Here is a 17,338-nt window from a genome sequence, read left to right as displayed (position 1 = left end):
ATTCGGTCAGCGGTAATTTTTGCAGAGAACGAACGGGTTCTCAGCAGCTCATCGATGGACGAAAGTGTCCTCGATGTGAAGACTCGGATTGAGAGAGATACTACTCAATCCTGGGAGTCACTTAAGACAAATCCTTCATACAAGGATTTGATCGAATTCAGGGATGTATTCCCTGAAACAGTTCCATGCGAGTTGCCTAAGGATAAAGGCACCCGACATGAGATCGAGCTCAAACCGGGATCGAAGCACTGTGTCATGAAGCAGTGGCCACTGCCTCGTGAAAAAGTACTTGCGATCGACATATTCTTTGCCGATCGAGTAAAAGCGGGCCATGTGAGGGAGTCAACCTCCCCGAATAGCTCAACGACCTTCTGTGTGCGAAAGGCCACACGAGAGTGGCGGATAGTGCACGCATTCAACAAACTGAATGCTGCAACAGTACCGGCTCAAACGCCGATACCTAGAAAAGATGTAATCTTAGATGGTATGTCTAAGAGTACGATCTATTCGTCTATGGATCTGATGAATGGGTTCTATTAAATCCTTATGCGTGAACGGGACATCCCGTACACAGCAGTGAGCACTCCCAGTGGGATGCTCTGGGAATGGCTAGTAATGCCACAGGGGCTTAGTAACGCCCCTGAAACATTCAACAGATGCGTAACAAATCTGTTGAGACCGGTGCGAGAATTCGCGCCGAGTTATTTTGACGATGTATTTGTCCACGGCCGGGCCATGGACGGAAAGGCGGACGTGGAAATTCATAAAACTCACGTTGTCAGGTTCTTACACTTAAGAAGTGTATATTTGCTGCAAGCGAAAAAAACACTTTTTGCGTGCATGTCAAGGGACTAAGAAAGTTCCTTGGGCTCAATTGCAAAATCGCTGTCGTCACAGACCACATGGAATAGTCTGTCTTGATCTGCAATCGCCAAGATGGGTGATTATATCAAGCTTTGCTTGATTTCCTCAAAAGAATTCTGACATTTAGCTTTCCATAACTATTTCTTGTCTTTTCTCAAGAGACGAGAGAGATGAACTTCATCTCGGTATAATTGCTTGAGTACATGTGCAAGTACCTCGCTGCTGTGCGTTAATGCAATAAAATACGGACGGCGCGGAGCGCGTTGTCTGTTACCAATTGCGTCAGCTGCAACCAGTTGAACGCAATTACCCCGTGCATGACAAGGAACTACTTGCCATGAAATATACACTGGCTAAATTTAGGGTCTATCTCCTCGGAAATAGACCATGTATCGTATATACGGACCGTGCGTCATTACGCACAGCCGTAAACAGCCCACGCCTCTCTCAAAGAATGGCGAGGTGGCCATCCTTCTTTGCAAAGTATAGTCTCTCCGTGGATGGATCAATTTATTATTAATTTAAATTGGAATAAAAACCAGGACGACTTAATGTCGTCGCTGATGCGTTATTACGCCGACCCGATTTCGAGTCAGCAGTGCGCTCCAACAACGAAATTAACCCCACTATTGCAACACTCACTCCGAGTGTTCCGTCATCAACCTTAGTTGCTGACACAAAAAAAGCCTACACAGAAGATAAAGGCCTTTTGCATTACATGGATCATCCGATGACTCCATTTAATAAATCTTTGAAAGATTTATTGGCTTTATATCGATCGTCATCAGATCGATACACAACACGCAACGGCTTACTGTCAACCGTTGCCGGCGACACTCCACGTGTCGTCGTCTCAAATCACAATAATTTGGGCTTGCGCATCATGAATGAGTGTTACGATGCATCAACAAGTGGGCATCGTGAACGTGAGAAAACTTATCTCACAGTAAGTCGTGACTTTTACTGGCCCCGGCAGTATCAGTTCGTGCGCACGTGCATTCGTGCTTGCGAGGCGTGTCAACAGGTGAAGTCTAGCCTTTTATCCCGTGGATTCTTCCAGCCTCGACCTCTTCCGGCAGAATGTTCGCAGTCCGTATCTATGGACTTCATCTTCGGATTTCCCGAAGACGATCACAAAAACAATGGAATCCTTGTTTTTGTAGACAAATTCAGCAAGACAATACATCTTACTGCAGTACCAGAGTGAACCACGGCTCCGGGCTGTGCTCGTGTCGTTATCGACACGGTATTCAAACCCCAGAGTTTACCCGTAAACCGGTCTCCGATAGAGATCCACGATTCACGGCGGAGTTTTGGCAATCCGTATTCCGATATCTCGGAACAGGGCTGACTATGTCATCATCCGATCATCCAGAAACGGCGTCCTCGAAGAGACACTTCGAGGTTACGTCCAATCGTATCCGAATTGGAGCGTGGTCGAATTTGCCATCAACAATTTGGTGCATGCGTCTGCAACGCATACCCACCCAATTAGAAAGATCCTCTAGCTAACGAAGTGGACCGTCAGAAATGGAACGCAGACAAACATGGAAGAGTAAATATTTTTTCATTCAAAATGAATGACCTAGTACTACTCTCTACGGTAAACTTACCTAAGCGTGTAGTTACTAATGTGGGTACCAGTAAACTACTACCCAAGTTCATTGGGCCTTTCCGTCTACTGCATTGCAGAGGCAATGCGTACACAATAGAATTGCCACGTAGAATGCGAACGCATCCTACGTTTTACCTTGGTTGGCTCCGCCCGTACCATCAGTACGCGGCTTCTTCCGAGGACGGAATTGACCACTCTTTTCAAGAATCCCCAAAAGATTCTTGTGACCGCGAACCAGATTCTCATGTTGAACCTGAAGTTTCTCATGCCGGGGTGGCCAACTATATTCGCTCTTGCGAACAGTGTCAGCGCATTAAGCTTGCACCATCCAGCAGTGCGCCACTGAAGCCGCTATCGATTCTAACGGATTGTTGGAAGTCAGTAAGTCTGGACTTCATGTTTGGCATGCCGCCCGATCATAAGGGTCGGACGGGGCTCGTCGTCCCTGTAGACAGACTGAGCGAAATGGTGCATTTAGCACCATGTAAAACATCGATCACAGGCAAGGAGGCAGATCTCTTGTTCCTGGATCGCGTATACCGACTACAAGGGATGCCCGATTCCATAGTATCGGACCGGGATCCACGTCTTACGTCTGATTTCTGGCGACATGTGTTTGAGCTGCTAGGCAGCAAGCTCCACATATCGACCGCAGGTCATCCCCAGACCGATGGCCAAACGGAACTTGTCAATCGGGTTGTGGCGGATGTCTTACGCACTATAGCAACTCCCAAAGAATGGAGCAAGCAACTGCTCTTTAACATCATCTAGAGGGCCAGTTGAACATCCTGGTCAGAATGCAGCAATCTGCGGCACGACCGCCTGTCTCGTCGCAAGCGCCTCAAAGTCCACATGAGAAGGGGTTCGATATGACTTAAGCACGCCGACGTAGGACACTATGTGTGTACGCAGCTTGCTAGAAAGGTTTAGCGTAAAAGCTAGGCTCTTCTTGGCAACGACCGTTAATGGTCCATAAAGTGCGGGCGCAAGTTGGTCTTAAAGACCGCGGAAACCAAGTTAGTAGGTAGATTTTTAGCGTTTAATGAAACTCGGTATCCGATCGCATAAGAATTAATACAGCTTCTGCCGTTGGCATCTGCTTGTTCTTTTTGTTTGTCTTGGCTATCAGCCATCGTGTCCGTTTCATGTCTAAGACACTAAATCGCGTCGCGAGAAACTCGCGTACTTGTTTTCGGACGGTAACAGGGCTGATAACAGCAAGCCTATCGGCTAATTATCCCCCACTAAGCCTTGAGCCACGCAGTGGTGTCGTTTAAGGAACGCGTGGGTGGGTGAGACCGTTGACATAGAACGGAATGTAGCCTGTAGAGGCATGGACAGCGTTATTTGAAGCAAATTCCACCACTGGGAGCAGTGAGCTCCAGCGCTTTGGTGTCTGAGCACGCACACTGCGTAAAGCGTTTTTGATGACGCGATTGACAATTTTGGTTTGACAATCGGTCTGCGGATGGTCCGCGGTGGACATATCCAATCTGGTGCCAAGCAGTCGGAAAATCGATTTTAATAATTTGTAAGTGGAACAGTGTCCCGATCAGAGACAATTGCCACTGGCACACCGTGTTGTCGAAACACGAGATCGATGAACAGCCTTGCTGAACCTTCACCATCAATGGTATCCGACACAGCCGCTAAGAGAGCCATTATGCTCAATGTTCAACAAAGACCACTATGCCGGTGTTACCCGCCAAATTTTTCGGTTGACCGAAAACAAATCCATACTAATGGACTCCCAACACCCTGTGGTACGCACAGACTTGCCAGTGGTGCAGCAGCATGATTCGAGGGTCTAACCCGTTTTCGCAAGTTTTGCATGTGCGAACGTATGCGCTGACCCATTTGTAAAGTTTGGGCCACCAATAAATTTGGCTTACAGAGCCGTAGGTCCTTTCCCTACCGAGATGACCACAAAGGACAGTATTGTGTGCCTCAGAGAGGATTCGGTCCCATCATCATCTCTTTGTAACAGAGCACTGCCAATGGCATAATCCGATGCGTCACAGACGACACTGAAAGGCCAATTTGGATTTGGCAGTGCCATTGTGTTCTGTGCTAGTCTAGCACCATTCTGTATCCCTTCTTAAGGAGATTCTATAATAGCCTAGCCATATCAGCGTAATTTTGCTCTATTTGTGTAAATAATTGGCAAGACCCAACCACTTACGCAAATCTTTTTGGTTCCTAGGAACCGGCCAATCTACTATGGTTTTTACCATAGCAAGACCCGCTCTAAGGCCTCAATTCCCAATAAAGCACTTTAAGAAAGGAATTTCTTCTGCGCCAAAAATGCATTTAAATGCATTGGCATACAATTTATATGTGGCATACACTCGAGCACTGCTCGCAAATGGCCTGAATGGTTTTCCATATCCGACCGACCCTGCCCCGGACGACTATGGACAAAAACGTCATCAAAATAAGTCTGTGCATAACCTTGATGAGGGCGGAACAGTTGCATCACTAGACGATTAAATAAAATTGTTGCCGGGGCGTTGGAAAGCCTTTGTGGAATAACCATTTATCCTACTCTCAAATAGTTTAGTACTTAAATCCCATTTATTATGCCGCCAGACCTAAATTAGTTTATTACTTAAATCCCATCTATTGTGGGTAACAAATCCCTGAGTTATTAAACCCATTAGTTCTATAGAAAGAGACTATCTGAGTCTAAAAGTCCTCCTCTGACTTTAGGAGCTGGAAAAACATTTAAGACTACAGTTTTAAACACATTTCGCAAGATATATAAGACGCGCAACACACATCATCAGCGAGTATAAATCACTTTGGTTGCATGAATACACCACTAAAATACGGCACAATCCTGCTACAACGCGACTAATAGACATACGAGACAAAAAAGGCCTTAGACGCCCACATCAAGCATCATAGCCTTCTGGTAGTTTAAGAATCATCTCATGAGCGCCACACATTTTTGCGGTTCCGGGAGCGACGAAATTCTCGACGTGTAGCCACCCTCGTCAAACACATCGTCGTGCTTTTCAAACATCACCTCATCCTTACATTGCACAAACTCTCGTCTGTCGAACTCATCGACAGGTTTGTTGTCAGAGACGTTGAATCAAATGCTGTTTCTGCCAGTGCAGCAGCTGTTGGAGAGGGATGCGAGACGCACGAATCCCATTCCGTCGCTTGTTTTGGTCGCTTGTAAACTCGCGCGATTTCACCCAGCGGTGCACTCAATATCAAATCATCTTTCGAGCTTTACGCGAATTTCCAAGAGGGCAGGCAGGGCGTAAATGTTTCGTGCTTCCGCATATATAACATCTACGGATGGGTTATGCTGTTCCACAGCTTGAAGAACCTCTTCTCCTTCCTCAACGAGGCTTAAATTCATGGGTTCCGCTCTATTAGACGGGACCCATGTGCTCGAAGAGCTTGTTCGAAGACAGGCGTGCTAACACGAGCAGACTTAAAGTCAAACTCGGCGCGTAGCGCTATGGCAACTGCCTCTTCCAACGTAGCCGGATGAGGTCAGAACAATTCCGTCCGGGCAACGCCCTCATTGAGACCCCCCATAAAGATGGTTACTACAATTGCTTCTTGCACCGGGTCTTGATGCATAGATGCAATGAGAGTTCTCAAATCTTGGACAAAGTCCTCTAGGGTTCTTTTACCCTGTCGAGTCGCTAGGAGCCGTGCTCGCATGCGAAAAGCCTGATCAGGCGGTGCAAACATGCTCGTCATTTGCTGTTTCAGCGAATCCCATGAGGGAAAAGCGTCGTTTATGGACGTGCTGCACGATAGTGCTCACTTCATGGCTCTACTCCAAGTTTGGAAATGGCCATAGCCACCTTTTGCCGTTCTGTAAAGAACAAGGCGGAATCAATGGACATTTCCATCTGCTTTATCCAAAAAGGAAAGGGAGATTTTCTCTCTCTTTTACCTCAAATGTTTTCATATTTACAGTTAGAGATCGAGCCTTTGGCTCTGAGCCAGGTACAGAGATGTACCGGGTTGGTATAGATGCCGCTAAATGGTCCTCTACCTGACCGATCAGGGAGGCTTCGTACCGCATGAAGGCTTCAAGCCTTGCATGCAGGACCTCTGGTCCCTGGGAGATACTAAATTACATGTGCTCAAGCCCAAATAAGGTTTTGAGCTTATCATAAGCGGCGCGCGCTTATGACAATTCTGAAACCTCTTCATTTTTGTGATAAATTAGTCTTTTAAAGACTCAGGCGTAGATTGACTACGAGTGCTACCAGGTGTAGCGGAGCTACCTCGCTCCTAAGGTCAGAGGAAGACTTTTAGACTCAGAGAGTCACTTAGTTCGATTGAATGGTGCCCATTGGAGATAATGTGAATAAGGGTGTTTGAAAGGCGCCGTCAGGATCAGAACCCCACCTTATTCTAAAAAGAATAAATACTATCAATTTTCACACGCGCTGTTGCGACCAATGATTGACCGATGCGCCGTCAGGAAATCGAACCTTGACCTCATCCTTGGGTAGGGATGAATCCTACCCATTAGACCAACGGTGCCCATAAGAGATAATGTGAATAATGGCGTTTGAAAGGCGCCGTCAGCACCTTATTCTAAAAAAGAATAAATACTATCAATTTTCACACGCGCTGTTGCGAACCAATGATTGACCGATGCGCCGTCGGGGAATCGAACCCCGACCTCATCCTTGGAATGGATGAATCCTAACCATTAGACCAACGGTGCCCATACGAGATAATGTGAATAACGGTGTTTGAAAGGCGCCGTCAGGATCAGAACCCCACCTTACTCGAAAGAAGAATAAATACTATCAATTTTCACACGTATCCAGAACCACCGTGATGTGAAGGGGCAGCGAACGAATTATTTTGTTCGCTGGCGTGGTTATCCACCTTCGCATGACAGCTGGGAGCCTCGTTCCCAGCTGGTTGCTGACGTTGAGGGCCTCGTACGTCAGTATGACGAGACCCACCCGATGGTTCAGAAGGCCTATCAGAAACACGCGCCCCTGGCGCATGTAAATCGAATGCAAAACGTCAATCGCGTCACGCATCTCAATAGAGATGCAAGCCCTTCCCCAGGGCGAAGAAAGGGAATAGACATCCCCTTTTACCCTCTTCGAGTTGTCTACACAACACGGACAGCACGTGTTTTCATACACGGCGCCCAAGAGGCCACCTAAAAGAGGCCACGTTGGTGGGTCGTCTGCGAAGTCGCCCACTCAACCTCAAACTAAGCGCACGCGCCGCGTTAATTCGCCGGCCGCGTCTACTGCCTTAGTCGAAACGCCGACAGCTACTGCTGCTGTCGTGTTAACAGGGCTAAAGGATCCATCCCACTTTAACAGTGAGGATGTTGATCCGTCGCTCATTGTCGACTAGAATGAGTCGACACCGTTGCCGTCACCTCATAGTAGTGATGCGGACAACGAGCTAATGAGGAATGATGATGCGGCATTATTGCCCATTCAAACTTCTCTCATGGCTCACAACATGGAGACAGCATCATTTACGAATGCTGTCCCGTCGTCTGCGCTGGAAAGCGCAGCGACAGGTAATGAGAGCGCTGCCCATAAAGCAAGGCCTCTTTTTCGTTGTGTAAAACCACAACGCCTTATGATCAGACCATTATTCATAAAGGTTCTGACAGAGTGGATTCTGAGCCTATAGCTCCGCCGACGACACGTGAACGTGCTCAGTAAATGAACGTATGTTTGCTCTGCCATTTTTGTCAGAATTCAGTTTATGTCGGTCCACCGCATCAGCGATTGAATTCTGTACGAACCGGACCACTGCTTCTCTAGCCAACTGGAAATCACCTGCTGACTCCGTTTAATTTTTTTAAAGTGCGACTGGCTCGCGCTGTGAAGATATCAATCTCTTCATTATTGAGATAATTGTCGTTCTCATTAATAATATTGTTTTCGATGCTGAGGCTTTCAGCATCGTTGTCAAAGCTAGTAATAGCATTTTTGTAATTAGTGAGTTTGTCTACTTCAATGTTAATCAAATCAACGTTGGTATCCTTCGCATTGACCTTAGTGCTAATGCCGGATGAGCAAGAGCTAGAAGTTTTTTGCTCGAGCGAGTCCCTCCCCTCATTGAAGAAGAATCACCCTCAAACAAGGTGGGTATGTGTGGATGGCGTAAGTCATTAACAAAAAACGGTGTATGCTTTGTAGAAGCATGCACTGAATTGTTGATGGCAATAAAAAACTCTACCATCGGCAAGAACTCGATCGAAATCTCTAAAAAAAGAGTGGACATATCCGCGAAGTATCTCTTCGAGAATACGGTTTGCCTGCTCCGTCTGACCGTCTGTCTTAGGATGATCAGAAGTTAACATTTTCAACTGTGTATCAATTGATTTAAACACATTTTGCCAAAATTTCGCTGTGAATCTAGGGTCTCGATCAAAGACCAGCTCGCGGGAATACCCATGGAGTCGAAATTATGTGTCAACAAAGACAGGAGTACAGCGTTTGGCTGTAATTGACTTTGGGACTGCAATAACATTTACCATATTGCTACAAATATCAACAAACACAAGAGTGTTATTTTTTTTGCGATCGTCCGTGAAATTTGAAGACGAAGTACATAGTCACGGGCTGCCAACACTCTGCTGGAACAGGCAGAGATTGTAACAGAGCACAGGATGAAGCAATGGGCTTCACCCGTTGACGAATTTCGCAAGCACGTAAGTACTTGCGGACGAACTCACACTGGCGTGGCCAGGAGAAGTCGCGACTTATCGTGAGATAGGTCTTTTCACGTCCACGATGACCAATTATTAGCGCATCGTGGCCCTCATACATGATGCGTAAACGCCTATCATTATGAGTGGGGATGACGACAAGAACAGTCTATCTACCAAGAGAAAGGCCCTAAACTTAGCCAGTGCATATACATGGCAAGGAGTTCCTTGTCATGCACTGTTGCGTTTAGCTGGTTGAAGCTGACGCGATTGATAACAGACGACTAGCTCTGCACCGTCTGTCTCATATTGCATTAACGCACAGCCGATCGCAAATTCGCTGGCGCCACAGACCACATGAAAAGGTCGGTTTTGGTCAGCAATCGCCAGGATAGGCGATTTAATCAAGCTTTGCTTGATATTCTCGAAGGAACACTAACAATCAGCGTTCCAGGACCACTTTAAAATTTTCTTCAATAAAAAAGAATGAATTACTGCCATTTCTGCATAATTGCGTGAGTACTTGTGCAGGTACGCCGTTTAACCAAGAAACTTTCTACGTCCATTTTTATCGACTAGCCCAGGCCAATCGGTGATCGCCTTGATATTTTCTGGATCTGATCGTACACCGTGTTTACCCACGATGCACCCAAGAAGTGGCATTTCGCTTCCAGCGAATATACACTTTTTCAGATCTTGTGCTTACGCATAAGTGTAAGAACCTTTCGGACGTGGCTAGGATGTACTTCAACATCCGACTATGCGTTTATGGCTCTGCTATGAACGAAGACGTCTTCAAAAAAATTCGGTCCAAAATTCCGCACTGATCTCAACAGATTGGTTACACATCTGTTGAATGTTGCAGGGGCATTACGAAGCCCCTGTGGCATAACTAGCCACCCCCATAGCATGCCGCTTGAAGTGCTTACTACTGTGAACATAATATCTTGTTCACGCATAAGGATCTGATAGAATTCATCCATCAGATCTATTCATGCGTAGACAGTACTCTTTGACATACTATTAATGATTACGTCTTTTCGTGGTATCGGCGTTTGAGCCGGTACCATTGCAGCGTTTAATTTATTGAACGAATGCACAACCCGCCACCCTCCTGTTACTTTACGCACAGAGAAGGTCGGAGAGCTTTCTGGGAGGTTGACTCCCTCACATGACCCGCTGACAAGGGATCGGCAAAGAATTTGTCAAGCGCTAATACTTGTTCGCGGGGCAATGACTACTGCTTCATGACACAGTATTTCGATCCTGTTATCAGGTCGGAGTATCCTTCCCAACTGCCTCTAGCTGTGGTTCTGCAGCCACAACAAGATCCTCTACGGTCGACTCTCCAGTCGATCTAGGACTCGCAATGTCTCTTATAGACGGTCGTTTAATATTTTCTTGGATGTTGCTATTCAAGCAAGCATCCTTGTTTCGTACCACTCAACTTATTCGAGAGGTCGAACTTCGATGCTACCTGTGCTTGGGGCACAGCCGTCGGTAACTATGATCATGTCACAATGGTGGACCTTTGACGCTGCCTGTTTTTTTGCACAGCCGTCGGGATTTAACTCCACAAAGTGTTGAGTATTCACACAAAGGTCTTGTGCAGTCATGCTAACGACCGACCCACAAGTGAGGCTATCGCACTCACTCGTAGAACATCCACACGCTTGTGGACGCTCCAAGACGTTCATCAATTGGCCATCTGATGAACAAGAGACAGGCATCGTCACGGCTTGATGCTGCCAATTTATGCATGGCTCGTAACTTCTGAGCCATGGTAATCCAAGGATGACATCAAATTTGTCATCCAAATCTAATACGATGATATCATCATCGTGCTGTTAGCTTTTTAACGTGTATTGGATACCAACTTCACGTTTTTTAACCGTTACAGATGCGCCTGTTGCTAGGTGTTAGAGGGATATCGCGCTCAACAAATTTGAGTTTGCGATCTTCTAGCGATTGGCGTCGAATAAAAATTTTTGACGCCCCTCAATCGACTAGGGACTTTATTTGGAATTCATTTGCCACTTTAATGCTAAGGTGATGATGTTAACCTCATCCCCTCGGCCAGTTACACACAATGTTTGTTTGTGAGGAGCAACTTTCGTCAAAAGGCCTGCAAATTCTTTTGACGTAGCGTGATAGCAGGGCGCTCCGTATTTACTGGCCCCTACCGTTTTTTCACGATTCGCCTCGCCATTGCGATTTCGTAACAGCGTCGTATCCGCGTCCTCCGCTGTTCCTTACGATAGGTCGGTCTTGTCGCTCAGTGTTTTTAGGTACTAGCCGTGGGGCACTACACTTATAGGCGTAATAGCCGTCTTTTGACAACGATTGCATTTTTGTAATCTTTTGTGACTTGAAGAGCGAGGTTTCTCTCTCTAAATACCATGGCTTCTGGACAACCGTTTTCTTGTCGTCTCGGTGGACAATAAGCACTACAGTGGACAAAGGCATGTTTAAGACTGAAGTCCTTCTGTATCACTATAGAAATCGCTTGGTCGAGCAACTCTAATTCTAGCCGGAACAGGCAGGTCTTAACAGGGCCGTCTGCAAGACCTTTAATAAACACAGTCACCTCGGTTTGTTCATGATTGGATGAGTAACGATACCACTGACCAGATATCGTGCATGTTGGGCATAAGCGTGCAGATCACGCTTGCCCTGGTTCAAATCCAGGAGCTCGGATCGAGCCCTGATTTCGGCACGTGGCGGCTCAAATGTTTGTCTGAGCCGGGCCTTCAAGACGTCATACGACCCAAAAATTAATGGGTCGTGAAGCTTAAGCGCCGCTGATGCCCTTTCGCGCCGGCACGATTTTGGGCCGCTCCAAGGCCCAAGATTTGGCACGTTCGGCTAAGTTGGACATGCCAAATTTTACTTTTGATGCATCATCTTTGATGTGGCCAGCTTCAATGGCGTCGTCTAATTGGACGAACCATATTAAAAAGGAGTTGCCTTCTATTGCTTTTAAACTCAAAGATTTCTATATTTAATCTTTCGGGTCGACGCGGAAGCGTCGGCCCATAAGCAGCATTTACATGCTGCTGTCTCAACAGATCCAATTGTTAAGCACACTGTTCCCTCAACACCTCCGCGTGTTGAGAGCCTTGCTGGTGAAGTAAGGCTACTTTTTCCTGGGCTTCGTCGAGTTCATGTTGTATGAACTCGGTTATGGCGGCATGTTGTTCATCTGTGTTCAGAGTGAACAGCATGGCGCCAACGGCTGGTCCGCGTACGACCGAACTCATGCGTTCGATCGCTCTCCATTCAAAGTCACTCAAATGAGTGAAGTTGCGTGATAGCCTTCTTGAGGGGCTGGAAAGCTCCATCCTTCTCCATCCATCACATCCATGTTGGATGGAACGTGCGTAGGCCTTTAAACGGACTACTAAGTGCTACCAGGTGTAATGGGGCACCCTTTGCTAGTATTGACCACAGAACTAGTCAACCTACACTGATTACAGTGAAGGTGGGGCGCCTTGACTACTTGACGTACACAACGTGCAGAGGAAGGTTTTAAGTAGCTAATAAGTCTTAGCTACTAAAAGTAAATTCTAAGGCTTTAGAATCGAGAAAAGTAAAACTGTATTAATATATTAAGTTCCTACGTAACGATCTTCGGTGCACTACTGATTTATTATACTAATAACTAACAATGTATGGCGCCTACTTCTGCACCGCACAATCGTGCCTTGTGACGATTGGCGGGGTTGATTCAAACTCAAATCAACCAATCAGTAGAAGTGATGTCTTATTGCGTCAATATGATTAAATTTGGTAATATTATAACTATTAAGTAAAAATATGCAAGATAATAATTTTGAACTTCTTTATTTATTTTCTCTTATAGGAAATGCTATTTATAAGTCCTCTTATAGGAAAGAATAATTATTTAACGGACACCGGCCATGCATGTTAGTTAGTCTTTGGAGGTCAAGCTAAGGATGAATTCATTTTGCTTTACTTCTACTTCAAATAGGCGAATCTTAGTGCTCGCTTTTGTACCCTCCATGAGCCACAATTTCCTTATGTTTCAGTTTCTGTCGGCTTTCGTTCATAATTTCTTTGTTGAGAAAGCATCTTTCAATTTAACGTTAAGTACCGATATATTGCGAAGTCTTTTTGCAGACCTTTCGAACTACTGAAGCTTGGAAAGTCTTGCGAAAAGACTTCGCAATATATGCGTACTTTCATGTTAAATAGTGTAATGGTAGCAACTTGTTGCTGGCATGTCAGGTGCCGTGTTATGACAAAGGACGTCACACAGTGGTCGCTAAGATTAAGTGAGAGGACTGAAAGCGGCGCGTAAAGCCGCTCGCTGTACTTCGTTCCTCCCGTTGACGATTTTACAAAATGAAAAGCTCGCTTTTGGAGAGGGGGTGCTGTAACGGGCTAAAGGCGCTATGTTACACAAATTATTAAGTATACTTTGGGTACTTAACGGGATGGTGATGCACATAGGTGTATCACATTGGAAGGGATCGTGGCTACGGTCATCCGTAATCCGAAGTATTCAGAATATTACGCGGTGCACATCGACAGAGGTGACATCCACTGATTAGATAAAAGGTTTCAAATTTGATTTGATTAAATACAAAACAGTCGAAAAATTTCTTCCCGCGCACATGAAGCTAAATTACCGCTTCCGTGACGATACTTGTAATAAGGTACTAAGTTTGATGGGTGAGGCCGCTTTTAACGCAACAAATACTTACAATCTTCTGGATACCCTCGACGGAAACGCTATTTCGCAAGAGTTAACCATCTTGGCAAACCGAAGAGAATTGAGTGTTTCGCAGCGGTGCTCGCCTAGTGGTGAGAGATTGCAGATCATAAGAGTTTTGCTATCTCCACTAAGAGAGGAGCTCAAAAAATGGGTCAACTTTGTGTCGCGGAAAGGGACATGCGTCGACTTTACGATTAAATAAATACCAATTAGACTTTATAGTGCGATTCAAGGACAATCGTGGCAGCACAAACCTTTTTCGCAAGGGAACACATCACATTTCCCAACGCCGAAAGACTCTTATTTATTGACGTCGCTTCTTTCAAAAGTTTCTTGCTGCTGTCACTACCCGACTTCGACACATGTTCAGACCCCTACAATTCAAGTGTTTAGCAAAAACGAAATTAATACTTAACACGAAATTAACAGTACCACGTACCGCCAAGTCGACAAGATTGATAACCCCGGTTCGCATCTCGTTAGTAAGCGAGTTCTTTCCTTTCAGTCTGGATTGTATAGAACAAAATGATACATAAGCACCACTTATCAAAGGCTATTTGAGTGACTCTTACCTCAGGGTGATGACGCAGTGGCTGCGCGAAGATTTGTCGTTTAATTGCGTCGAATTGGTAGACCTTTTTGATATTGCTCCTCGAAGCAAGTCCCATGCTTCTTGGTCGCTCCCGATCTTTTGGCTAAATGAATTCACTACGACAGTCTTTCCTTCGCTATCTTGACGAAGTTCAATTTTTTCGTGTGACTTAAAATTTACAAGATAAAGATTGTAAGTCAAAGTTGTTTGGCCATGCCGGCAACTTTTTTACCTCAATTGGCGCAAGTAAGTCACGGAATGTCTCGTTATAAATCTCAATTAGCTCAAGGCTGGCAGTAAAATCCCATCCGCCTGTACGTAATTCTTCTATACCTTTAAAAATTTGAGCAAACGCTCGTCCAACGATACCCAAGTCTGGCCATAAGTCTCGCAGCTTGCAGTTGGCAACATTATTACTCCCTTGCATCGTATATGTTTTACCCGATCTACAAGAAATTATTAGATGTCAATACGACACTCAGCGCTTCCGATTAGTTTATTAGACGATGCTTACCCAGTTTGTCCGTAGGCAAATATGCAAACGTTGTATCCATCTAATCCAGACTGGATCAGCGCAGACACTTCTAGAAAGACATCATCTTGCGAGCAGCTGCTATTGAACACCAGATCAAAGTCGAAACTGTACTTTTTGATCACATTACTCGAGCTATGCTGACCATATCCTACGTGGGACGTTGGATTGGCGCTGAGTTCAATCTGCCGCCGTTCACTGCGGTAATCGGGAAACGAAAAGACCTGCATACTTAAGTAAGCTTCACAAAATGTGAAAGAATACAAAGCAGCAATATACCTTCTCCCCCCTAGAGCTTGTAAGTTCATGCTCTAGAATAGGTCGCACGCGGCAGAAAACGCGGATATTGCCTTTTAATTCCATCACCTGAAGTCTGCATAAGTGACTGTTTGCGGCATCTCCAATAAATTTATTTTGTGATACACGCACCTTATTATGTAGGCTGCGTCGAACAGCTTCGGCGTTAAAAACTCGTTTTTCCAAATGGGCAGTGCTTTTTTGAAATCGACCTTTTGCCGTTTGATATTTTTCTTTTTTTCTCTCAAGCTTCTTTTTAAGATCATCCACCTGCAGCAAATAGCGCCGTATCATCTCTGTTGCTCCAGCCAACTCTCTTTCGAGAGTTAATATCCTTGCCTTTGTGTTATCCAGCACGCTTGATTGTGGTCGCAACGCATCCAAATTTGCTTCTAAATGCGTATGTTCAGCGTTCAAGTTGCTGAGAGCCTGCCGTTGGCTTTCTATTGCTAATTTTTTTTTCTTTTCATTCATCAAAATCTTTTGAAGAGAATTTGCTAGGTCATCGTTCTCTATTTGCAATCGCTCGCATTCAGATAGCGCTTTCGCCATTTTCTGATCATTTTTCTTCAGTAAAGACAATAACTCTTTCTTTTCTTTCATCCATTGAGCGTGCAGCGCAGATATTTGATCCTCTGCCCTATCGAGTCCGTCAGACAGTGTTGAACGCGCAGCCTCACACTTCTCGTAAAGTTCTTGAACATGTCTAAGGTGTGCAATTCCTTTTGATTCACGCTCAAGGGCTTCTTGCTGTTCACGTCGTGCAACCTTCAAATCTAGCTCCAACGCACAAGATGTGTCTTTTATTCCTTCGTTGGTTTTGCCAGAATTCAAGCCTCGCGATAAGTTGAGCTCGTTTAACTCCCTTGCGGATCGACTTCGATCTTCGAGCAGACTTTTTATGACTGCATCGCGCTCATTTACTTGCAACACTAGTCCTGTAATTTCACGACACAGCGCCTGAATCCTGTCCTCCTGCTTATAATCTTCAAACTCACTCAAATTCTGCAACTACAACTTATAATTAAAATTATATTGCGAGTGATCACATTACGCACCTGCGTATCATCAAAGCTATTGATCATCTCGGTATCTCGGTACTCGTTCAGTTCTCGCTCCAGCATTGCTGCATGCTTTAAAAGTGCGACTGCATGCTCGTACGTATCCGTGTATCTCTAAAGTAATGTAGCTCGTCAGTTACTTTTAATTATTTTACACCATTAACTACCACCTTCTTGTACAAGTACGCCTTCTCTTTATCCGATTTCGCACTAAGATCTTTCTCCTCCTCGAGAGATCGACTCATCAGAAATTGAACGGACGCTGGCACGAGTGAATTAATGTTCTCTTTTACGGGTGTATCGCTCATTCGATTAAAGCTCTCGAACATCGAACGATGTAACCGCTCTTGATGCGGCCGCAAAAAACTCATGGCGAAAGGCCTAGGCTCTTTAGGCACAGCGCTTATTTCGATGCTATGGCCACTACTCTCCGTCTGATTATCCAGAGCTAAATCATCTAACGGTTTCACATATCGTTCGTCGAGCCGCGTCACTGATCCCAAGCCTGAAGCGCTAGCCATAACTGGGCTAGAATGTTGGCTTGAGCTCAAAGAGCGGTGCTGCCAGTCAATGACATTTACATTGGGTATCATAATGTCTGCGTAGTAGCCTAGTATGCTTTCTGGCACGTAAATTCCGTTGAAAGTATCCCTTAAATGGTTGAACGCTTTACAATGTATAAAAAATGTGGCACAGACAAAACTACTACGGGCACAGACAAAACTACTACAGCCACAGACAAAACTGCTACGGCCACAGACAAAACAACTACGCGATTGATCTAACCAAGCACAGTATTAAGTAGTGGAGATGGCAAAATTGTGGTCATGTCTGTGGCCGTTCAGTTTGGTCTGTGGCCGTAGTATTAATGTCTGAGGCCATGGCGGCGGCCAAAAAATAAATGCATTATATCACGCAATTGTATTACCACAAAATAAAAGCAATTTTTATTGATTTGCTGGT

At 45.3% G+C, this 17,338-nt stretch overlaps 1 protein-coding gene across 1 annotated transcript; it reads right to left on the bottom strand.

Moving 5' to 3' along the window:
* Positions 1-13,725: 13,725 nt before the first annotated feature.
* On the bottom strand, positions 13,726-16,968 carry CCR75_003906 (uncharacterized protein; the record flags this gene model as incomplete). The annotated part of the gene is made up of 9 exons (XM_067961997.1): positions 13,726-14,267; positions 14,333-14,399; positions 14,466-14,653; positions 14,718-14,931; positions 15,000-15,241; positions 15,297-15,383; positions 15,447-16,319; positions 16,373-16,489; positions 16,543-16,968. The coding sequence occupies 9 exons, from the start codon at positions 16,966-16,968 to the stop codon at positions 14,103-14,105; spliced, it is 2,379 nt and encodes a 792-aa protein (XP_067814938.1). The 3' UTR covers positions 13,726-14,102.
* Between the last annotated feature and the right edge of the window lie 370 nt (positions 16,969-17,338).

The sequence above is a fragment of the Bremia lactucae genome, linkage group LG3 (assembly GCF_004359215.1).
Source record: "Bremia lactucae strain SF5 linkage group LG3, whole genome shotgun sequence".
Classification (NCBI taxonomy): domain Eukaryota; phylum Oomycota; class Peronosporomycetes; order Peronosporales; family Peronosporaceae; genus Bremia; species Bremia lactucae.
Note: the sequence above shows the minus strand (reverse complement) of the source record. Positions and strands in the feature narration are given on the sequence as shown.